Source organism: Loxodonta africana, chromosome 8, assembly GCF_030014295.1.
Source record: "Loxodonta africana isolate mLoxAfr1 chromosome 8, mLoxAfr1.hap2, whole genome shotgun sequence".
Taxonomy (NCBI): Eukaryota; Metazoa; Chordata; class Mammalia; order Proboscidea; family Elephantidae; genus Loxodonta; species Loxodonta africana.
Genome location: NC_087349.1, coordinates 105887046 through 105912792, shown reverse-complemented (window position 1 = coordinate 105912792; position 25747 = coordinate 105887046). Strand labels below are relative to the sequence as shown.

The 25747-nt window shown below is 39.0% G+C and overlaps 1 protein-coding gene across 1 annotated transcript in view; it reads right to left on the bottom strand.

Annotated features, from left to right (window-relative positions):
- STK17A (serine/threonine kinase 17a) overlaps nucleotides 1-22951 on the bottom strand; it is a 49909-nt gene extending 26958 nt beyond the window's left edge. The window contains exons 1-3 of the mRNA XM_003407254.4: nucleotides 22640-22951; nucleotides 11163-11375; nucleotides 581-725 (exon numbers count right to left, since the gene is read on the bottom strand). Coding sequence (XP_003407302.1) covers nucleotides 581-725; nucleotides 11163-11375; nucleotides 22640-22833 — 552 coding nt within the window. The 5' untranslated portion in view covers nucleotides 22834-22951. The remainder of the gene's footprint in view (nucleotides 1-580; nucleotides 726-11162; nucleotides 11376-22639) is intronic.
- Nucleotides 22952-25747: the final 2796 nt, after the last annotated feature.

Genomic DNA, 25747 nt, shown 5'->3' with positions numbered 1-25747 from the left:
TACCTAATTTCTTTCATTCCTAATTATTTTAATTTTACACAACACTGCTTTTCAAATCTTCCTGCTTAAAAACCATCTATAACTCCCCACTACGACATAATTAAATTAAAAAATTTCTATGTGACATCTGAAACTCCTGAAATCTGGCCTTTTCTCAGTTTTCTGTATCTTCTACTTGGTCTCTCAATTCCATTTATTTTTAAACACATCCAAGTATTCCTACTTCTTGTGAGGTCATGTTCTCCTCCTTTCTACCTAGCTAATTAATTTTCAACAGGTCTAGTTCAAGTCCTGTCTCTTCCAGGAAGCCTTCACCTACCCCACATGTGAATATTCTCAGAGCTCCATTTTTTGGGCGCTGTATTATTAATTATCTTTCTTTGTACACATAAGCATTTTATCTCCCCACTGAAACTAATCGGTAAGGGGATGACAATCAAGTCTCAACTCTGATATCCTTGTTACCACATAAAACACACAGACTTGATAAATGTTTCAACAAATCACTGTTAAATATTTTACATCTGGGAATGTCTTTAGCTCTAGCAACCTCAAAACTGTGAAGTAATTCAGACCTTACCTTCAAATCAAGATGGACTACATCATGAGTATGTAGAAAGTGAACACCTTCTAAAATCTGCCTCATGAGTCTTTGAACATCTTTTTCTTTAAAGGCTTCATCCCTGTCTGCCACACACTGATCAAAGATTTCACCTCCAGCAGCACTAGAGAAGGAAAGAGCATATTTTAATTACAAAGGGAAATGACTAACAAAAAAATTAGCCTCTTTATCCTTAATATTTATGCACATGAAGTATCTTTATGTAAATAAACTCTAGTTGGAGTGTTCATACAGTTTTTGGTCCATCTACAGGCTTAAATCCTTTTTTTTTTTCCATAAAAATGGACAGTCTCTAACATGGGCTTCAAGCAAAAATTTCTCAAGAATTTTTGGTTACAGAACACACAAAAATATTATTTTTGTAAAAAAAATGCAAATAATTGGAGCAAAACCCTTCCACTGAAGATCCTTCCTCCAATCCTGGGACCCCTTTTAGAAGTCAGTCCTGTTATCACTTTGGTGTGCTATATCCTTCCTGAGCCTTTTTATGTATTTGAATGCATTTAAAATATTAATTTTATGGACTAAAAAAATAAATGGTAACATATGATGCAAATTTTTCTACAACTTTTTTTCCTGCTTAATATCTTGAGGAGTTCTGGTGGTACAATGGAAAAGTGCTCAGCTGCTAACCAAAAGATTGGTGGTTTGAACCCATCAGTGGCTCTGTGGGAGAAAAGACCTGGCGATCTGCTCCTATAGAGATTACAACCTAGGAAACCCTATGGGGCAGTTCTACTCTGTCCTATAAAGTTGCTTTGAGTTGGAATTTATCCAATGGCACACAACAAGAACAACATTTCTTAGAGTCTTTCTGTGATGGCTTTACATGTCTACCTATTTACCACTAAACTCTTGTAGAGTAGGTCAGTGAACAGATAAGCCATAATTTAACCATTGCCCTTTGCAGGACATTCAGTTTGGTCTAATTATTCACTATTACAAACAATGCTGTGATGAGAAGGCACATTCATGCCGGTTTGCCCAGGTTACAGGAGTTCTCAAGGGTAGATACCTGGAATGAGACTGCTAGGTGGAAGAGCAGGTGCAGTCAACATTTTAACAGATACAGTCAAACTCCTTACCAAAACAGCAATATTAATTTCTATTTTCTGGCCAACACTTCTCAAGTTTTATTTGAATAAGAGAAAAATCATCATTGTTTCAACCTGTACTTTCCTTCAGCAGAAATTATGTATTAAAAAAAAATTATTCTTAACATAAATGACAACCAATGAATGGCATATCTTAAAATTTCCTTTATGGGTTTGAAAAATTTTGGCTTGCCACCATGAAGGTGACATAATACTAACATGAAATACATAATTCAAAACAACAATGCAACTAAATCAAACAAAAGTTATTTATTAATTTCCATTACATGATTAAAATGCAGTGCTTTTTTTTCTTAAGGCAACCTGTTTTCCAAAGTCTGTCCCTAGAAACACAATTTTGGGTTGGATAAGAACATATTTACATTTGGCTGAAAAGTTGCAGGTGAGGAAAGGAAAAGACTATCATGCACTGGCTGATAAGATTTACGTTATGGTTAAATTTATACAAATGACTTTTTATTATATTTTATTTATAATATAAAAATTACATTTGAAAGCATCAAAAACAATGTCTATGTAATTAACTGTGGATGGCTATCACATATTCAGAGATAGTTAGAGTAAAAAATAAATCATAAGAAAGGAAATGGTAAACATTTACAACAAAACTCAAGAGTAAATTACTAACAGTCTGGGAGTACAGTACACTATGGGTTTGATGACCTGATGCACAGTGTGGCATGAGCTGGGCTAACTGAGTCCCAAGCAGCATAGGCACACGCTGTGGACACAGAGACCAGCCAAGGTTTGCCAGGTACACTCAGACCTGTCCATGCCCTTCAATTGAAACAAAGCTGGATTTTGGTTGAAAAAGTTTCTCAATCGCAATTTATTGTCATCTGAGTCCCTCAGCTCATTGCTATCATCCGCAATAAAACTCAGCAGAGGTCAATTTACATAAATACTAGGATTTCCTTATCTACAACTTAAGAGCAGTTATCATTAGTTCTTCCCACTATACTGTTTACCCACTCTTGCTTTAACAAAAGGGTTTTCTCTCTGTTCTCTCAAACAATTTAAGCAGACCACATAAGCACACAAAATATATTGCCAACTACACAGTTTTCTGAAAGTTTTCGTGAATGTACTCCAAATGCAGACTGTAAGCTTCAAAAGGTAGCCTTGAATGATCGCTAAAACTACATACTTTATTGGTACAATGTGCAATCATAATTTTATGTAAGCTTTACCCATCAACAAAACTGTCATATTAGGTAATTAAATGTAATTTTACTGAAGTACAATTTGAGATGTTCAAAGCATCTGTCAAGTAGGGAAACAGAAAATTAAGAATATTAGGAACTTTACTTCACACAAAGCACCTTCCCTTCATAGCTAGGTTTCCCTAGCTAGGCATTAAGAGTTTGGCTGCGCCTCCCTTTAATCACAGCAAGATGACTGCTACTGCTTATATTCCAGAACTTGAAAATTACCCAGAAACGAAGTTCATCATACAACATTTTACCGAATATTTTTAATAAAATAATTCGAGAACTTTTAACTTAAAAAATTGTATACAGAAGCTATTTTTATTAAAAAAAAAAAAATTAAGAACTTTAAAATTTCCATTTTCTAAAATTCCTGAGAAAGTTATGTGATAAGTTATCTCTTGGCCAACATTATTCACAGCCACATAAATGACATTTAGGCACTAAGAGTAACTGAGTTTCTCTGGCTGCCTGAACCTTGGCTAGAACATAGCTCCAAATCTCAGACACCAAACACTTTTTTCTATCTAAATTAGCATTTCCATTTCTACCTGGCTTAGAGGGCCAGCTTGGGTCTTCTTCACTATTTATATTCAATAAATATTGTCAAGTATGTTAGACACTGTGCTATGTATGGAGCCCTCGTGGCTCAGTGGTCAAGAACTCAGCTGCTAACCAAAAGGTCAGTAGTTCAAATCCAGCAGCCACTCCTTGGAAACCCTATGGGGCATATCTACTCTGTCCTATAGGGTCACTCTGAGTCAGAATCAACTAGGCAGCAACGAGTTTGGGTTTTGGGTGCTATGTACATGGGATAGAAAGACGAATTACAAACAAGTAAGTCTGAGCCTTCAAGCACTACTGGGGGAGAGAAAAATGAAAAATATTTTTAAGAAAACATATATATGCATAAATGTATATGTGTGTGAAATTATGAAGCAAGTGATTAGTAACTTAGCTGCTGAGCAATTAATGAGAAAGGAGGAAGAGAAAGAAATATCTCAGAAAGATGACATTTATGCAGGGCCTTGAAGGATGAGTAGGAATCCACCAGATAAAATGGTACAAGTCATCCAAGTTAGAGTGAAGAGGGCACTTTGGTGTGAAAAACGCAGGGTACACTTACAAAGGGTAAGTAGCCACTTCCCCTTCCAGCCAACTGTTATACAGTTGGCCCTCTGGCCGTAAACAACCAACTATATTCAGACAGTGTAGCACCATGATCCCTGATAGCAGGGAAACAAGGTAGGTCCTACTGCCTCCCTGGCTTCCTACTTGGATGTAATTTATGAACTACTGCAACAGGGAGGGAAAGGAACTCAGCAGAATCCAGCAGCCCTGTTAAACTGAGGAGACAGGTCTGGGATTAGCCAGGATGAAGCAGTTGGAATTTGCAGGAGAGGAGTGAGGGACCCAGCAAAACGTCTGCAGAAATCTGCTCTGTGGTATCCTGGAGTCTGCAGCAAAGATGCTTAGATGCGTATGCACAGCGTGAAACTCTATGAGGCCAGGCAAAGAACAACTGCCAGGGAAATATAAGCTGAGCAATTCCCAGAGTTCACAAAGGACATGGGAAGATATGTGCATTCTGTTCATCCAAAGTAGTAAAGCTATGCCAGACACTTGGAGCGATCAGCGGGCCCCCCAAAAGGGTCATGCCTTTGGTATTAAAGTAAAATTAGTCCTAGAGCTGTCCTAACAAAGCTGATCCACAATTAAATTAAATGCTTGCCAAAACAAACTTTGCAGTCTTTAACCAAGCCAAACCCTATGCCATTGAGTCGATTCCGACTCATAGCAACCCTATAGGACAGGGTAGAACTACCCCATAGAGTTTCCAAGGAGCGCCTGGTGGATTTGAACTGCTGACCCTTATGGTTAGCAGCTGTGGCACTTAACCACTACGCCACCAGGGTTTCCCAGTCCCTAACAGGGAACCATAAAATCCACTTGTGATGGTTAATTTTATGTCAACTTGGCTAGGATATGCCATCTAGTTGTTTGGTCAAACACTAGTCTAGATGTTGCTGACAAGGTATTTTTTAGATGTGATTAAACATTTATAATCCATTGATTTTAAAGAAAGAAGACTGCCCTTGATGAAGTACATGGGCCTCATTCAATCAGTTGAAACTGTAAGTGTAAAACACTGAAGGTTTCCCGGAAGAAGGAATTTTGCCTTATGGCTGTAACATAGAAATCCTACTGGAGTTTCCAGCCTGCCTTATACAATTCAGGCTTGCCAGTCCCCAAAACTGTGTGAGCCAGTTCCTTAAAATAAATTGATCTCTCTCTCCCCCTCTCTCCTGTTGGTTGTGTTTCTCTGGAGAACCTTGACTGTTAACCACTTAACACTGTGAAATTCAAGATGTGTGATATCCTATTAAAAATGCTAAATATCTGAAAAAGTCACAAATTGCAATCCACAACCAACATGAAAATCATCAATAAAAAAAGTCCCCAAAATGACAGAGATAATCAAAATGGCTGGCAGATAAGGACCTTAAAAGCGGTATCATAAATATGCTCAAGGATATAATGTAAAACATGAACAAGACGAGACGAAAAATGGAGGGTATGAAAAGAACTAAATGGAACTACACAGTCGCCGAAATGAAAAACTCATTAGATGGGCTTTACAGCAGACTAGGCACTGTGGAAGAATTGGAGAACTTTAAGACAGCAATAGAAACCATCCAATCTGAAGTACAGAGATGGAATAGAAAAGGACTGAACGAAATAAACAGAACCTCACTGACCTGTAGGACGATATTGAGGAAGTGTAATTGGAGAAAGGAGAGAAAAAAGGCAGGGCAGAAAAAATATTTGAAAAATTAACAGCTGGAAAATTTCCAAATCTCATAAAGACTATAAACTCAAAGATGCAAGAAGGTCAGTGTATCCCAAGAATGATAAACACAAAGAAAATCTCACCAGGGTACACTGTGATCAAACTGCTAAAAACCAGTGATAAAAAGACACATTTACAGGGGAACCAAGGTTAGAATGATCATAGACTTCTTGTCATAAACAATGTAAGGCAGAAGACAATGGAAAAACATCTTTAAGTACTAAAAACAAAAACCATGTCTAGAATGCAGGGTGTGAGGTTGGACAAGGACTAGCAGGAGATAAAGCAGAAGTCAGTCAGAAAGCATAGGATGAGATCAAAACAAATGGAAAAATCCTGAGCAAGGGAATGATGAGATATTATATAATGTTAAATATCTCCTCCAAGAAGCATGCCCTAACCTCCCAGGAAGAATCAAGCAGCACACCATACGTATAAAAGCAGAGGCTTTGGAATGTGACACTCCTGCATTGAATCTTAGCTCTGCTACTAGCTGTGTGATCTCAGGTGGATTATTTCTCTGAACATTTTTTCTCATAGAAAAAAATCTCATTCTAAACTTTATAAATAACGTATAGGTAGTCCTGACTTACGATAGGGTTCCATTCCAACGACTCCATTGTGAGTCGGTTCTGACGTAAGTAGAATAGCTTTTTTTTTTTTTTTAGTTTTCATTATTATTGCATTTTTTTTTTTTATTAGTAGTATCTTTATAAGCCGGATCTTTGAACATCTGCGAGTGAACATCTGAGAATGATAACATCAGCAAATTATGCGCTGCAACACTGTATGTAATACGTATTACTAATGATAAGATGTACAAAAAAAAAGATGGTCAGAAGTGTGGTTTGTTATAACTCGAATATATCATAAGTCAAGGACTACCCATATATAAAGCAATTAGCATAATGCCTGGTACACAGGAAATGCTTAATACATTATGACTCTAATACTTCCTCTATGTTCCCACAGCAATTAGCAAGAATTTCTAGTAAACAAACGACACTGCTGCAATCATTTCTTTCATCAGACTTTTAACACCTGAAGGGCAGAGACTATGTTATTTTCACTTTTATATTACCAGCACATATTTGTATTTAGTGCACATGGCAGGTGCTTAAGTGTATGTGGAATGAGCAAATGATGCAGTGATCATATCTTGCCTGTTTCCACAACAACAATCCATTGATGTGGCTGAGAATTTTGATATCTCAGTGTCCAAAGTAAGACTTCCTCTTCAAACTTAAATTAGAACATAAATATTTTTCTGGCAAAATCATACTGATTTTTGGTTCTGAAAACATGATCATCAAAGCAAGAGAAGCTGCTAAAGGCTTATAAGCAAGGGAATAATATAACTACATCCATGTTTTAGTTACTTTTTTAACAGTAGCATGAGGGTCATCAGCTAGGAAGCTATTGTGAGAGAGAGAATGAAGGCCCAATATGGAGGAGAAATACCAAGTACAAAAAAAGGGGGCAGGGAGAACAGGGAAAAGGTTTTAGAGAAAAAGTGTATAAGACTTGCTAATTCATTATACATGAGTATTAAAGGAGATAACGAAATCAAGGATAGTTTCAAGGTTTCTAGCTTGAGTAAATAAAGGGGGATACCACTGGAAGTGGGGAACAAAAGAAAAACACGCATTAGCAGGGCAATGCAGGATTTCGCATATATTAATACTGAAGTATTTGTGATGCATCTGGATACATGCAGTAGGAAGCTAGACTAATATAGTTGGAGCATAGGAGAGAAGCTGAAGTTGCAGACAAAAATTTGGAAATAACCTGAATGTAAATAATAGCTGAAGCCACAAAAGTAGATTGTTATCATCTATGGTAAATGTATAGAATGACAATAGTAACATCAAGGAAACTTTGAGGAATACTTATATTTAAACAATAGAAGAAGGGTAAAGGGCTCTAAGAATAGAGATAATAGGAGGAAAAGATAAAAAAAAATATGGCTGGTAAGGCTGAAGAACATACTTTCAAGAAGGAGGTATAATTTCAAGTACCTAAAGAGAGTACGAAGTAGAATGATTACTAAAATGAGATGATTGATTTTGGGAAGCAGGCTAGTGACCTCATAAATGTCTGAGAGAGCAGATGACTATTGATTGAAATGTGAATGGGGTATTTATTGGCACATGAATAGATAAATGGATCAATGAAGCAGTTCACAACTGATTGGAGGGTGAAGAAAGCTATAAATTCAGACTATTCTTTTAAGGAGTATAGCAGTAAAGCAAACAAAATGTAAGGCAATAGTTAAGAGTCAGAACTGAGAAAAAGGAATTTTAGATAGAAGAGACTTTGAACTATTCAAATACACAGGGGATAAGACCACTTTAGGAGGGAATGAAACTCTAAGAGAAGCTACATAACTGATTGAAAAAAAACAAAGCACAGGTGCTGGAAGAAGAAAGAAGAAAATTAAAGAACATAAATAAAGGTTTTAGCTTTGGAAATAAGTAATAGAATGTCTTCCTCCAAGACAGAAGGGAAGAGGATGAGATCAGTAAAGACAGAGACAGCGAGGGATGGGAGCTGAGGCAGTGTGTTTTATGGCCTCTCTTTTCTCCATAAAGGGTGGTAAAGCCTAGGAATCTAATACAAGGTGGTGAGGAGGGAACAAGGTAAGTGTGGTAAAAGTTTTGATGGGCTCCAGGGGGTGGGGTGTTAAAAGGAGGTGGATGTTAAAAAGGAGGGTCGATGTTAAAAACAAGGGGGATGTTAAAAAGGAGAGTGGATGTTAAAAGGAGGGGGATGTTAAAAAAGGAGGGAGATGTTAAAAGGATGTTAAAGGAGGTGGTGAGAGATTAAGAATTACCAAACTATACTAAGAGCCCAGCTGAGGATGGAACTCCTACAAGTCTTAATGAAGCTGATCAAAGACTACAAATCCTTCCAAGAATGTGAGTAGTTTATTCTGGGGTTCAAACTGGCAAAAGGAGCTGCAGAGGCAGACCACAAGAAGGAAGGAAATACTGGGAGGTGCTGGTGAGAGTTTACTTAAACGAGTACTAAAGAAGAGTAGGGAATAAAAGGGAACAAAATAAAGTCAGGAGCTGGCAGGAAGACAGGAAGGATTGAGAAGAGCCCAAGGATTCAAGGCTTTGTGAGAATGGAAGAGGAAGGAGATTATGATCAGAGAACAATATTTCAGAGGGTTCTTCTAGATCAATTTCTAATTCTACCTTGATCCTCTGCAAAAACAAACTGGAAAAACCAAAATCTAGGTAGGCAGAGATTTAAAAAAAAAAAAAAAGCTTTATTGAGCTATAACTCATATATACCACCGTTCTTAATTATTCTGCTAGTTTTTGACGTTTTCACTATTATAAGTTTTAAAAAAACTGTGGTACACTTTTGTGCCTCCCACTACTCACATTTTATAATTTTTTAAGAAGAGATCACTATAAACAAAATTACTGAAATAAAATATGGGAACACAATGCTCTTGAATAATATTAGTAAGAGGAAGACATTTAATATTTCAGTCATCCAGGCTTTTACCTCTATAAAAATAAAGTTTTAAATAAAAACAAGAGACTACTATACGCATTGTTTTGTAACATACTCTTTTGTGTAATATTTAAAAAAATTTTTCTATGTCAATATATTTAGATCTACCTTATCTTTAATAACTACATAACTACATATAACTACATAGTAACTACATAGTAATCCATTTTATGATGTTATCACTTATTTAATCAACCTTCCTACTAATATTTAATTTCCACTTTCTTGCTATACAAATAATGCCACAATGAATATCTTAGTAGCACATTTTTGCACAATTGCCTGATTATTTCCTTGTGAAAAAATTGATATAAGTGAAATTTCTGGTTAAAGGGTATTTTGTTTTAAGGTCTTTGAAACATACTTCAGACTGCTCTCCAGAAAATTGGTACAAACAGTTAAGCGCTTTCGATAACTGAGAGGTTGGCAGTTTGAACCCACCCAGAAGTGCCTCAAAGGACAGGCCTGGTGAACTGCTTTTAAAGGGTCACAGCCTAGAAAACCCTATGGCGCACAGTTCTACTCTGCACACAAAGGCTTGCCCTGAGTCAGAACTGACTCGATGGCACTAACTAACAACAACAACCAGACTGTTCTCCAGAAAAGTTAAACTAATGAATATTTCCACATGTAATATAAATGAGACAGTTCAACCAACATCACGTTTGTAATCTTTACCAGTCTTACGGGGAAATGGCAACTTACTTTTTATTTTCATTATAAAATCATTATAAGACTCAATATTCATTTATATTTATGTGTGTGTCTGTGTGAAATTTCTCTACATATCTTTTGTCCATTTTCTTTTTTAAACTGGGAGATTTTAAGTTTTTGTGTGGATTTGTAAGATCTAGTTATATCATGTTAATATCATGTTAAAGATATTTTAATCATTTTGACTGAATGCATATGAGGACTATTTTCCCCCGTTTGTGTTTTCATTTTGTTTGTGTTTTTTGATGTACTAAAGTTTTTAATGTACTCAAATCTATAAATCTTTTCCTTTGGGAGGGGAAGCGGAGAGGAAAACAGGATTTCTTAATGGGAAAGAACTGTCTTTCATTTTCTAAAGCTGTATCCTATGCTCTACCTGCTCCTTCTTGTCAGCTGCCCCTGAGTTGGCCCACGACTCGTGGCAACGCCATGTGTTACAGAGTACAACTGCTCCACAGGGTTTTCTTGGATGTAATCTTTACGGACAAGAAAACTCTATGAAGCAGTTCTACCCTGAACACCTGAGGTTGCCATGAGAGTTGGAACTGACTCAATGACAACTAACAACAACAATCTTTACAGAAGCAGTTCACCAGGCCTTTCTTCCATGGAGCCACGGGTTAGGTTCGAACTGCCAACCTTTACATTAGCAGCTGATGGCAAACTGCTTGTGCCAGGCTCTACTAAAGATATTTGCCTGGTTAATGCCTACTTAATAAATCACATTGAAAACATGGTATGAATCAAGCTATCTGTTTCTAAAAGAAAGAAGAATATTAACTCAGACTACACGAACATGAAAGGGTAAGTTTTAATATGCCTTTTATGTTAATATTATTTCATATTATCATTTACCTTCTTAAGAACGCCTCTAAGAAGAACGTTAAGAAAACTTTATACTACTATCAGAAGAATTTCATTAAAGAATGAAAATGAAAACTCTAACATACATGTGTTCTTTGGACCATACCCAATAAACAAGAGGAACAGATAAAGGAGAATCAGGCCCTGCCACATTATCATCACAGCTGATTGGCGTCCTGTAAAAGGATTATTGATTGGCATCCTGTAAAAGGATTATTCAGACTATCAAATAAAGTCAATCCAAGGAAAACAGTACTTACTATTCCAGAACTAAGATCATTTCTGATGGCGTCTCATAAACTTCATGTAAATTAATGACCCAAGGATTGTCCTGTGCTAGTTCAAGTACAGCAATCTCATGAATTATTTCCATCCGGCAGTCTTGGCCTTTTCTTCTTTTTCTCATGAACTTGGCTGCAAATTCTTTTCCAGAATCTTTTTTTACGCATTTCCTCACCACTGCAAATTTCCCCCTAGAATGAAAGAAAAACATTCATTGTTAAAGCTGACGGCATTCCTGAGACGGTAAATCTTAATAAAATTTCCAAATACCCATTGATGGAGATTTAAATTTAGATCATATTCAGTCACAGAAGTTACAGTACCACTTTGAAGTTTATATAGGAGACATCTATAATCAAATAAAATTATAATTTATAAATCTGAAATATTCATTCTTCTAAAATGGAGAATATCTAAATATTAAAGTTAGTATTTTTACAGTTATACATAAAATGACTTAATCTTTTGCACATTTATACATTTATAAATCTTATAGAAACCATTTGACTTTTCAATAGAAATTAGGTTACCAGAATTCCCAATATACTGTAAAGAACACTACCACCTTCCAAATGATGAAAGTTGGAGTTTTCATTCATATCATCTCATTTACAAATCAACTGGAAATGTCTAATTTTCCTATAACGATAGATACAACAACAATTATTTTAACATACTACACTAATAAGCAAGTCAAACAGGGCAATTGGTATAGGGTATTGTTGAAGGGTATGAGCTCTGGGATGTAAGACAGACATGGGCTTGAATCCTACAAGTGGCTCTGCTGCTTACTTGACACATAACCTTGGGTAATTTATTTAACCTCATTAAGTTTCATTTTCCTTATTTGTAAAACGGGAACACAAACAGCATCTATTTCCACAGGGTTATTGTATTAAAGTATATATTACATATCAGTTGCTTAGCATAGAACTTGCCACACAGTACGTGCTCAACAAAATATTAATCAGACAAATCATTAAGTTATGACAGTAATCACCCATAAAATATCCACTGGAAGGGGTATTTAGGCTGGAAAGCAACTTAGAAATCACAGTTTTTAACTTAATGCCAAAATGTCTCCTTTCTAATTGTGAGGTATTGTCTTCCATTACTGGAGACATGTTATTTTAAGGTTTTCTTTACAAGCCTAAACCTGATTTCCCATAAATTCAACTGAAGAGCTGTAGTTCTGGGTCTTTGGTTGAGCTGCACAGACTAGATCCATTCACTCTTCCACATGACAGTCTATCAGATACTTGAACACAGCTATCATCATCTCAGAGAAGCCCTAATGGCACAGTGGTTAAAGTGCTTGGCTGCTAACTGAGAGGCTGGTAGTTCAAACACATCAGCTGCTCCAAGGGAGAAAGATGTGGCATTCTCTTCGGTAAAGATTTACGGTCTCAGAAACTCTAATAGGGCAGTTCTACTCTATCCCATGGGGTTGCTGTGAGTTGGAATTGACTCAGTGGCAACGGGTTTTTGTTGTTGTTGTTGATCATGATCTGTTAAGTGCCACCTCCTCTTCCCTTTCTCAGTTAATTATAAATTGTTCTTCATACCCATAAGGTTTCTTTAGCCCTTCGCTAATACGGCTCATCGGAACTGCCCCTAAAATGTGCTAACCAAACCTGACCCAAGTACTCCAGTATAATCTGATCCACGGTTATTAGTGTTACATGATTACTATTTTCCTGACCTTGACACAATACAATATCGCTTTTTTAAAAATTCAATAAATTTTTCATATTTTATATTAGGCTGGTAAATAAACTATCTAGATCTTTCTCTTCATGAATGTTGTCAAGCCAGTATCCTCATACTATATTTTAAAAATGCCTTTAAAAAATTAACTGTAAGGCACAAATTTGCCCAGTGAAATACTAACCTCTAGGTTTTGGCCCGGTATTCTAGACTAGTGACATAATTTTTAGTGTTAAGTCTTCCTTCTTAGCTACTGTTAACTGCAAATATGATTTTCACGTCCTCTGTATTTTTGTTGCCATCAGTAAAATAAAAAGGCTGAATGACAAATCCTTAGGCACAGTCCTACGGCTGTTTAACTAGGTAACAATCTACTTAACGTCATCGTTCAGATTATAGTTCTTTTTGTTTGTAGAAATATAAAAGACTTCTACAGATAGCGGGGAGATCAAAGCTAAATGTACTAACCACAGACTAATATTTCTTTTTATTTTATCCACACAAAATCATTAGACTAACACCCCTATCAAGTTTTTTTTTAAAGTTCTTAATGACGCCTGGATTCTTTAAATGAAAAAAAAAAAAAATCACTAGTAATTGACTTTTTGTACCTAAATTTCAGGAAGCTTCAAAAGAAGAGAAAACGTAATTTGTAAAAATGAATCACAAAATGAAGTCTTAACATATAACTGACAGCAAGCATGTTCCTGGTAAATTAGAAATGACTCAGTACCACTGCCCTCCAAGTACTTCCACATCCAACACATACATGCTTATTGTTGTCACACCTAAAATTCAAAGCCTTACAGTACTGTGCAGTAAGTAGAGTACTACTTACTGTCTAGCCTGAAAGTACATTTTTGAAGACCAGATGTGGAGACAAATGATCAGGAATCAGACAAGTGGATTCACATACATCGCTGACCTACAAACAGAACTGCTGTTGCCAGCTGCCCTCAGGGCGACTGCAACTCAAGGCGACCCCGCGTGTGCACAGAAGGATTGCTCCGTGGGGTTTTCCAGTTCTGCTTCAGTTTGATAAGGCTACGAATTTGGCATTTGCTCAGAGGGTTAGGGACAGAGTCCCTTTCAGGGGCTCTCCCAATACATACAGATTCTGCGATACTGTGTGCACCTTTGTTTTGACTGGTGTTGAGTTCAGAGAGGTGACAGAGCGCATTAAAGTGGATAAAGTGAGAACTGTAGCCTGCGATGGTAAAGATACTGGCTCCAATACTACAGAATGCATAGGAAAAAAATGACTTTCTTATGCCATTTCTGTTATTTTCATCACTCTTTGAAGCGACGGGATAGAAGAGACTTCTAAAATTTACTCCAGCTATGTAGAAATGAAGACACCATGCTACACTGTCAGAGAATTCCAGTAGAAAGCAGCTTATAACTGTTGCCTCTTGCCTTACCTTTGCTATACGGCATGAAGAAATAGAACTGTTTTTTCACGACAAATCAGAAATTGATGCCTTCATACTAAAATTCTTTAATAAAATCATTTTCCTCTGGGTGGGTCTGAACCACCAACCTTTGGGTTAGTAGTAAACAAAAAAAAAAAAACTCATTGCTGTCAGTTCTGACTCATAGACCATACATAGACCCTACAGGACAGAGTAGAACTGCCCCACAGGGTTTCCAAGGAGCCCCTGGTGGATTTGAACAGCTGACCTTTTGGTTAGCAGCCGCAGCACTTAACCACTACACCACCAGGGTTTCCTGGGTCAGTAGTATCTATTACTAAATTGTCCGCTGTCAGGCTCGTCACCCATTTCTTTAGGTCATTAGAACACAGTTCCCACGGCTCTCCTCTCACACTAATGACTACTCTTGACACCATTTTTGCTTTGTGGCGGCATTTCTCACTGCTTTAGGTTTATTCTTTTCTTACCACCATATCACACACTGTACTAGGAGTCAGAAAACTTTCTCTGTAAAAGGCCAGGCAGTAAATACTTCTGGCCTTGTCGCAACTAATCAACAGTGCCACAGATTATACATAAATCACTGTTTGTGGCTGGGTTCCAATAACACTTTATTTATGGACACTGAAGTGTGAATTTCATATGATTTTCACTTTAGTAAATATTACTCTTCTTTTCAACCATTTAATGATGCAAAAAACTTTAGCTCACTAGCCATACAAAAACAGGGGGCCACAGTAGTTTGCTGACCCCTGCTCTATACCATGCTGAGGAAAACTCTTAATTGTTCAGATACTGCATACCACTAAAACTGATAGGAAGACAGCAGACCACAATGGTGTGAGGAGACCTATATACTATCTTCATTTCTAAATGAGTGGCACAACGGGAGGGGGACCCTTAAACCACTAAAGGAGGAGTCAGAAGGAGATAAAGAGATTTCTGGGCTCCAGTATGCATGTTAACCCTGGCTTCACGGTAAACACCAAGGACTTTATCCTAACTATATATTACTGAGTCCTCTACAAAGCATAAGAGAGGATGTTCTTCTGACACTAGGGGCTGCAGACTTGGGAAAGGTGAAATTCAGTGTAAGATGTACTTAGATGCATCATTTTTCTGGGGGGTGGGGTGGGGTGGGTTTGACTTAAAAGCCAGAATTCTTCCTGGAATACATAGAATTTTCTGAGCTACGGATTCATTTCACAGTCATCTGTCTATAGTTCGCTATTACTCACAAAACAGAGAACTTAGGTCACCAAACACTTTAAAAAAACCCACTGCCGTTGAGTTGATTCTGACTCATAGCGACCCTATAGGACAGAGTAGAACTGTCCTGCAGAGTTTCCAACGAGCGCCTGGCAGATTTGAACTGCTGACCTCTTGGTTAACAGTCGTAGCACTTAACCACTATGCCACCAGGACTTTAAGGTGATATAAAAAATTAACAGCATATTGCTGAACTACTCAGTGATAGACAACATTTTTCAGGATGGTAGGTAAAGAAAGATACATAAACAAATAATTATAAAAAAGAGAAGGTGACATTTGAGTTGGACCCACCATTCCAAGCTTCCTAAGAACAAAGATTAGGTTTACTCATCTAGCATGGTGCTTAGGCAGGCATGGTGAGCATTTCTAGGTAGATATGACTTGCTACGGAGTTTGGCTTCGACAGGATTAAAATGTGTACCTATTAGAATTTTTAAAATAAGGCAATTGCTTACAAAACATAATTCTGATAATGTTGGGAAGTGAAACTTGGAAGCCAATAAAATAACTCAAAGGAGTGGGCCTGAGCTAAAGCAGCAGCAGTGGAGACCCGGATGCGAGAGTGCATTTAAAAGGCCTTTCAGCTCAAGATTCATTAGTACTTCTTGACAGATGAAGACGGGGGGTGGAGGTGGGGGGATGAGGGGAGAAAAGAGACAAGAAAGTCCAGGATCACTTCTATTTAGCCTGGGCTACTGGGTGAATGTGCTACCATCAGCTGAGATAAGCATTATAACAATGATAACAGGTTTTGAGGGCAAAGATAATGTACTAGGTTTTGGACAGGAGACGTTTGAGGCGCCTTGCTCTGTAAAGCGAATCCTATTTACTGGACACATTAAAAAGTAAGTTCAAATGCTGGGTTACAAACAGTGGCGAATGGTAGACTACAGAAGACTTAGGCAAAGATAGAAAATGTAGATGCTAATTTAAACAGCATGTACGTGAAGCAAAATAAAAGTGATCTCTGAGGTTCTGTTTGATTCTAGATTATAATCAGTGCTTTATTTATGCCTTCCTTATACTATTAATCTCAGAATGACATACTGTAATTTGTTGCACTTATAACTATCTCCCCAGTTAGACTTGAGTTCCTTGAGGGCAGGGACCTTGCTTACTCACCTTTGTATCTCATAGTACCCTGCAGAGGGTGCTCATATGATACCAGCTAGCACACTGAAGGTATACGTACTGTCCTTGTTATATTCTTAAATAAAATTTTATGTCAACTTAACCTTTTAGAAATTTAATATTCTAGCCACACTGGACTACTTGCCATCCTCTCTTTCACTGAATTTTTTCTGCCACTGTGTCCTATTTGTTTTATTGCCAATGACTGGAGTATCTTTCATCACTACTACTGAAATTCTCTCCATTCTTTAAGGCTCAGCTCAAATGCTATTTTTCCCATAAGCTCTTCCCCTGTGGCATGTCATCTTGCCTATAAAGGGACAGTGACTGATGAGCTACATTTGGGAATAACTTCCGGAGCCTAATATAGTGCTTTATGCATACAAATATTTGCTTAATAGCACTGGAGTGATGCCTTGCGTGGAAAGACGTTCCATTCAAGAAGATCTAAAATAGTTTCCATCTGCCCTCCTTGCCTTTGAAAAGATCAAGGGAAACAAACAAAATCTGTTGACCCTAAGTGTAAAAGTTAGTGAGCCCATTCAAATCAGACATCAGGCTGCGTGAAAAGAGCAGGCAGGGCTTTAAAAGTTAGACTTGGTTTTAAATTCTGGTTAGTAACTAAATGTGTCATCTTCGACAATTTACTCAGCCTTTCTGAGCCTTGGACTCCTTTTTCTGTAAAATGAGGTTGATGGCACTAACCTCGCAGTCAAAACCAAACAAACTACATCTCTAAAGCACATGGTTTTCAGGAGATCAGTAATCAGGAAATAGTATAGGTATTTTTATTGTTTTGGGGACTCGTTTGAGAGCTATGATATAATCAATAATGATGATTTGTACATCGAGAATCATAGACAGAGGAGTAGTGGAAGTGATCTAATTTAAACTCTCTACTTGATGGAGACCTGGTGGCACAGTGGTTAAGAGCCTGGCTGCTAATCAAAAGGTCGGCAGTTCGAGTCCACCAGCCACTCCTTGGAAACCCTCTGGGTTGGTTCTACTCTGTCCTATAGGGTTACTATGAATCAGAGTCGGAATCGACTTGACAACAACAGGTTTGGTTTGGTTTGGGTTTACTTGATGCAGAGAAGCCCTGGTGGCACAATGTGCTAACCGAAAAAGGTTGCCGGTTTGAACTCACCAGTGGCTCTTCGGGATAAAAGACCTGCTTTTGTAAAGAGTTCAGCCTAGGAAACCCTATGGGGAAGCTCTTCCCTGTCCTACAGGGCCACTCTGAGTTGGAATTGACTTAAAGGCACACAGAAACAACGTGATGCATAAATTTCCTGAGTAATTCTAGTTCCTTCTTACTTAACTGAATAGGTGAATCAATGACTCTAGCTACTTGGCTTTCTAATGCATTAGGTTTGATAAGCAGATTTTATAATTTTTGTATTCATAGTTTTGCAACAAGGCTGAAACTTGATAAATTCTTAACTTTACCTATTTTGAATTAAGGTTTTAATTTCAACAATTTAAGCCCTGACTTTTCAAAATTAAAACAATGAAGTATTTGCTTTGGAGCAGAAACCATCCTTCCCAAGAACTTCTGCTGCTAAACCACGAACACAGCCAGTTTCCTCTGAACCATCGAAAAATATCAGGTTATCCAAAACTGTCTGTAAATACAACTCGTCAAACCAGTAACCAGCTGCCAAGAAATCTCAAATAATCTTTGTCCTAAAAAAAGGCAGTTTCTACGTGAATATTATTTAAAAAGGGTCTTTATTTCTAAGGAAATCATAGCTAACAATTTCTGACATATGCTTAAGGAGTTGTAAGGTACAAAACCTCAAGCAATTACCTGCAGCCATCAATCTAGGTAAAGGACACACAGTTCCTGAAATATGCCTATCTCTGGGTCCCCTTCAGCTGGAACTTCCTATTACTGTCTGATAAAAATCCCTTCTTGTCCCTGTTACCCCAAGTGCTCTGAGGAGACTAAACTAGGACATCCCTCTCTACTGTATGAGACTGAAGCTTGGTAGGATTTGTTGCAATTTGGAACTCATTAACAAATCCTCTCATAAAAACAATGGGAAATTGCATTAGCTGTAGATCATTCTTAGAGGAAAATCTATGATATAATGGGAATCACCTCAAAGTCAGAAGTCCCAGCTCAGCCATTGCTCACAAGACTCAATTTCTTGGTTTTCATTTTCTCATCTGAAAAACTGGGCTTTCCAAAGGGCTTGTGGTAAGAAGTCAACGAGATAATGCATGTGAAAGCACTTGTAAAACTGTAAAACTCACTGCCCTGGAGTCAATTCCAACTCACAGTGACCCCATAGGGTTTCCAAGACTGTAAATCTCTACGGAAGCAGGCTGCCACAGCTTTCTCCAATGGAGCTGCTGGTGGTTTTGAACCGCTGACCTTTCAGTTAGCAGTCTAACACTTTAACCACTGTGCCACAAGGGCTCCTGTAAAACTGTAAACCAAAAACTGTAAAGCCCTATATAATTATGAAGCGCCTATTCCAGCAGGTAATACGTTTCTATATCTTCCCACCCCTAAAGGAAAAATTCAACTGAGTATGTTATAGTATAAAAACTATTACAAAGGATGTTCTTTTGGCTTAAAACTAATTTTTTTCACACTGAACTATACATGTGAAGATTGCTGAAATGGCAAATGCCTTGTTACCTATATGCTTACCACAATAAAAAAAAGTACTAAAAAAAGTGAAAAAAATCATTTTTCTCTTCATCAACAGAATTATGACTATGTCAAAAAATGTTAAAGTTGAAGACTGGAAAACAAAAAACGCATGTAAGGCAAATCATTTAATGTGAAATTGGTATCATTTTAAGTTTCTAAAAACATCTTTCTGTTTCTAAATTATAAATAAACTCAAGGGTAAACATGAAAAAAAATTCTCAGAACCCAAGGTCATTTTTCCTGTGCCTCAGTAATGCAATCATTAATGCAGTTTACATTGGCACACATCCTGACCAAAGAAAGGTAATAAAGCTTAAAAATAACAAGTCCAGCTTTAAGCAATAAAAGTAGGTTTTACATCATATATTTACCCACATTTACGTTGTTATGGACTCTACTGGAGACAAGAAAGAATCTGACTTTTCTCAAGATGATCAACACCACAACCTGTCGTTACCCTGGAATCAATATTGACCATTTAAAAAATTCTCTTAGAACGGCCATCTCACTGAATGCTTTGTATTTCTGATAAGATAAAATAATGGTAGCTCATGAAAGAAATCCATTTCTGTGTTTGAACAGTTAACTCTTTACACTCTTCCACATTTTACTATATGAAAGGCCATAGGCAATGAATAGATCTTCTGATTTTTCCTCCCACATCATTAAAATATAAAAAGTTCTATATGAGATCAATTAGTTATATCAGAAATGCAACCAGAGTTAACAGTTGTAAAAACAGGCAACTTTTCTGTCTTACCAGAGAAAGGATTGTGCATAAACATACTCGATTATGTCAAAACCATAATAAATTGGCAAAACTCACAATTCTTAAACAAGGACTGCTTATAACACAAAACAGAGCTTTTACTTCCTGAGATTTCTAAACAGTTCCTGCTTCTTTTTTGAGGTTGTCTTATTTTTGCTTTTTGGTTACACGTAAAGTAACATTTATTGAGTTACACAATGAATTGCATTTATTGAGTGTTTCTCCTATGCCAAGCATAACCTTCGGGCTATAGAGGTATATTATTTAATTCTCTCAATAATTCTATGAGGCAATCAGTGGTTAGGTAATGTCCTCAGGTCCACATAAGTAGTAAGTAAAGAGCCAAGGCTCAATCCCAGACTCTCTGACTCCAAAGCCCATGTTCTTAACCACTGCATTAAACTCTTCTGTGAGGAAAAAGGCGACCAAAGAGAAAAACACACATTAATTTTATTTGCCACAGTTTTAGACTCCTGATATCTGGTATCTAATTTCCATTGTTTCGATGCTTCAGGATTTTTTCCTTTTTGTAAAGAAATTTATGCGTGAAAAAGTATGTAGAAGACCTCACAACCTTAAAAAAAAAAAAAACACTTACAGGCAAACTAATTTTATAATAGAGCTTAAAACAAAAGTTAAAAGGAAAATTCCTGGAGAAATTAGTACCACAACACCTGGTAAGGTGCAAATCAGTTTTTCAGATCAAACTGTTATAAAGTCTACAAGATGGTGCTTGCCACCTGAAGACATTTCAGTTCTGTATTACCAGTTTTCCTTTACATGGAATGAAGCTAGACAACTCAAAACAAAATCATGTAAAGCCTTAATTTTCCTTTTTTCAAGTAATCAGGGTTACTTCAGAATGTCTGGAATTTCAACAAATTAGAATATCTAGCTGAGCCAGTAGCCCACCTCACCTTTTTTTTGTTGTTGTTTTGTTACACTTCAAAAAGGTGTCCACAGAATGCATCAATTACTGGCTGGCTTATTGAAGGAAAACCTTGTTCCTGAAAGGCGTTTTTGCTTTTGCTATCATTTTTGGAATAAATTCCACATTTTAAGGTAGTTCCCTCCAAAAAACTTTCTGTAAGTTACCTTAAAATTAGTAAAGTAGCCACGTTTCCAACATTATTTTTAACAAATGGCTTTTCCAAAACCTAAGCTGAAGGCTGTTATAACTGTCAAGCCCTTTCCCCATTACAACATGGTGCTATTTTGCAACCGTGGCAAATGTTCGCAATAGCTAACATTTACTGAACAGTGGTATGCGCTTTAGAGGCATGACATCTTCACAATCTTCCAGGAGGTAGGTACTGCCATTAGAGGGGCTTTACAGAGGAGAAAAGCGAGGCGAGGCTGGGGAGTCTAAGTCCCCTGCTTAAAGGCACGTGGAACAAGCAGGGCAGAGAGGTCAGGTGTGACTCCAAGGCCAGTGCTTTTGACAACTTCTCCAAACTGTTCTCAAGGAGGAACCCGACTCATAGCAACCCTACAAGATAGAAAAGCACTGCCCTATTTTATAGGGTTTCCAAGGAGGGGCTGGTGGATTCGAACTGTCAACCCTTTGGGTAACAGCTGAGCTCTTAACCACTGCACCATCAGGGCTCCTCAAGCAGGAAGGGAGCCCTCAAACTCCACAGAAATCATCATGTCACCCCTGTTGAACATACAAAATGTAAAGTATCCAAACAGCCTTCTCCTTGTACAACTTCAAATAGAGGCGAAGCTGTGAGCTCCCTCCATCCCCACAAAGCAGGGGTGAGGGTGAGGGGAGATGACCAAAGCGGGATCCCAGCAGAGGGGAAACAGTGAGAAAAGGGCCAAGAGCCTATGAATGAAGCCAACCTGAACTTCAGGCACAGGGACTTAAATATTTTAGAATTAAAATAGCACAAAACTAAAATGATGAGGCCAGCAGAAGGCGGCTAACAGAAGTTAACACAAAGGAAGCTGTCACGTCTAGGGTTATATTTTATTAAAGCCACAGGAGAGGGAGATACCCAGGGCAGTTTAAGGGCAAAAGCAAAGCTGACTATAACTTCCTTTCAAATGTGCTGCTGCAGGATAAATATGCAACGTGGTTCGCACACAAAGTTCCTCTCTTTAAATTACCACTTAAAACACCGCAGAAGTTGAAAGGGCGTGAAGATGCCATGTTCCTGCGAACCCACAGTCCCTCCTCTTTTGACTAGTCCGCTGGGGACTCTTTCTCAGACGCTGCTTAGTTAAACCAGCAGCGCTGCCAGGACGCCGGGACGCCGGGTCGACTGTGGGGACTCGTCCTAGCGGGCGGGGTGGAAGCCGATGAGACGCAGCTGCCCTAATCGCCGCCAGCACCCAAGTTTGTGCCAAGTCACAGCACGCCTTATCGGCACCAGCACTTATCGGCCCGGCGTCCCCACCCGGGCCGGTTCGCCTGCAGGGAGGTTCCGCGGAGGGCTCCGGGCCGGGTCCCCCGCCCGCCCCGCCTGCGCTCACCTGCCCAGCTCCCGGCCAGGGCTCAGGCTGTAGGAGTCCTGAAAGGGCTCGGTGCGCACGGCGGCGCGGATCTCCGTCAGCAGCCCGCGGGCCTGCGGCGGCGGCCGGCGCAGCGCGCTCGGACCCCTGACACTCGGGCCCGAGGCGGCGGCCGGGGAGGAGTCGCCGGCGCCGGGCTTCTCCAGAGGGATCATGATGCTCCGGCGCGGTTGTTTTCCTGCCGCCCGGCTCGCTCCGAGCTGCCGGCGGGTAACGGTCACACCCGGCTGCCTCGCGAGGGTCCCAGAAACCTCCTGTCTTGCCACCACCAGCGCCGCGTTCACACTGCAGCCGGCCGGCTTCCTGCCGTCCCGCCCCTCGGCTCGGCCCCGCCCCGCATTCCGGCCTGGCTCCTCAACTCAGTCTGGCCCCGCCCCTCGTCTGAGCCCCGCCTCTCGCGTCGGCCCCGCCCCCCAGGCCAATAAGCTTCTCCACTGGCTCCGCCCCCTCAGTGAGCCTGCGTGCCAGGCACCTCACGCGCGCTCTCTGGAGCCGAGGGGGAGAAGGTGCAGTCGAAAGGGCCGCCGGTGCGGCCTGGAGGAGAAGAACAGCACCACCCTTTGGCCACGGGAGCCACTGGTCAGCCGAGCTGCTGCGCACCTGTTGAGTATCAGGAGTTGCAAAAGCTGACTCCTCAGTTAGTGAGAGGGGTACGAGCTGCGAGTCAGAGCTTTGAGATCTGCTTTCCCTTGCGCCTGTGGCAGGAACGATGAGACCCTAATCTGGGATGTTAAGCAGTTTGTTGGGCTGGAAAATTGCCCTCGACAGCTTCTGGAAAGGTGGGCTGGAGGCAGGAGTACAAGCCCGCCACGAAAACAGCAAGGAGAGAACCTGAAATTTGGAAAACTCATTCCCTTGTGAACATATGTGAACGATGACAGAGGCGAAGCATAACTGAATGTTTTGGAAACCCTGGTGGCTTAGTGGTTAAGTGCTACGGTTGCGGTCCAAAAGGTCGGCAGTTCAAATCCACCAGGCGCTCCTTGGAAAACCAATGGGGCTGTTCTACTGTGTCCCTCTGTCCTGTAGGGTCGGTGTGAGTTGGAATCCACTCTATGGCAAAGGGTTTCAGGTTTTTTTTTTTTTTTTGCCTTTATCACCTTGTCTTATGGTTAATTATTAATATTTTTCTGACTCGCATACTCCAACCCCCAGATAAGTTCTGGAAATCTTGTCTTGTTCATCAAAAAGCCTAGTCAAGAGGTAAGATTCGATTTCTCATGCCTGGTACCATATGTCTAGCGTTCCAGACTCTGTGCCAAGACGGAAAAAGATAAGACACTTAAGTGTCCGTTTTAGTCAGATGTTTTGTGGGAAACTGTGTGTGTGTTTTGAACATAAATTGCTCAAATGATGGTTTTGATTACCCACCAAACCCTGTTTTTGTATAGAAAACTCACTTCACCTAGTCATGCAAATGTAGATGCCCACTTAACTAAAATAAATTTGTTGGTAGCCATTTGATTCATACAGAGCTACCAATGGAAAGTACAAACCACCTTTTCTAAGCAGCTATAGCCAATAATCACTGTTAACGTTGACTATATACTAATTTTATAATTCTTAAAGTTTGAGGACTCGCTTTGTGACACAGATGCTTGAAAACCCACAGTTTCTAGTGAAATCACTAAGCAGGCTGGAAGTTGGCTATATTTCTACAATACCAGGCTAATCGTTAGAATTCCTAAACTTTGTAGAAAAATTCAAAGACTGCAAATTAAGCCACAAACCACTGAAATAAAGCCCAGGCTACTTCCCGGTGTCTACTTTTAATATGTTTTAATGCCTCATTAAATGCTCCATAAGAAAAATTAGTATATTTTAATTCTCCGAACCTTGCTGAAACCAGCTCAGTGTATGGCATGCTCAGTGGCATCACTAGGGGAGTTTGTGGGGTATGGACCACATTAGGTGACACTGTCAGAGGGGTGACACTAAAAATGACTGTTTATAAAATTCTTGTGCAGTGTTTCATCAGAAATTTATTATTTTTTTGTAAAAATATCCCCAGAGTTATAACAAAAAACATTTTTTGTAAGCCCAGCTTACGTTTATCTATCTATATCTACAAGGCTAAAACTCTATGCTAATTTACTTTTCGAACCTTCTAATGCGTTTCAGTCAGAACTGTCATTATTACCCAATTATAATGATGTTTCAAATCACATGGTTTTGTCTGCATGTGCTACAAGCACTCACTGTTGTTTTGGTTGCAGCTGGTGTTTTTATAGTCGCTGACTTTGTCAAATTTCCTGGTGTTCTAGCTACAATATTGTGGTATTAGCGTTTGTGAACCTAGATCGATAACTTTTTTGAGAATGAAGTGGTAATTAAAGGCAAAGAAGTGATACACAGGAAGTACGATGTATGGGTAACATTAGTGCAAAAAACATTACTAAGGATTCCGTATGGCCTGGTACGGGAGGAGAGCCACAAGGAGGGTGATATCATGAATTACAGCACTGGGTGACACCAACCCTAGTGATGCCCCTGGGCACACTTTCTGTGGCACTTAGTCTTCTTAATTCTATAGGATGGGACATGTTTTCCCATTCTGACCTAGCTCAAAGTGAATCAACCTTTAATCACTCATATTGGAATGTGGGCTTGTGGACTGGGGGAAACCTTAGAGGTGATGATTTGCACCTATCTGTCAGGTATTGTGGGGTCTGTTACACCTGGTAGGTACCGTCAGAGGAGTTTGTCTAAGAGGAATTTGAGCTGAGACTCTCACTGGGTGTTTTTGCTCATTAAAGAATATTTATTTTACTGTATATATGACAGAAATTCTTTCAATATTATTAATTAATAAGTTGATAGAGAATTGACAAAGACTTGTGAATCACCTAGAAAATGCCTAATGGAACTGGGCTGCTGGAAAGTTCATGTCAGAAAGCCAAAAAGAGCTTGTGTATTTGCATTTTTTTTTTTTTAGGAAGCATGTCACTTTCACTTTCTTCTTAGATGTCATTCAGCAACTGCAGTTTCTCTGTTTCTTACTCTTGCTCTTTCTCCATGCCTTATTGGACAAATATTTGTTAAGCACTTACTATGTGTCAGAGCCCTGGT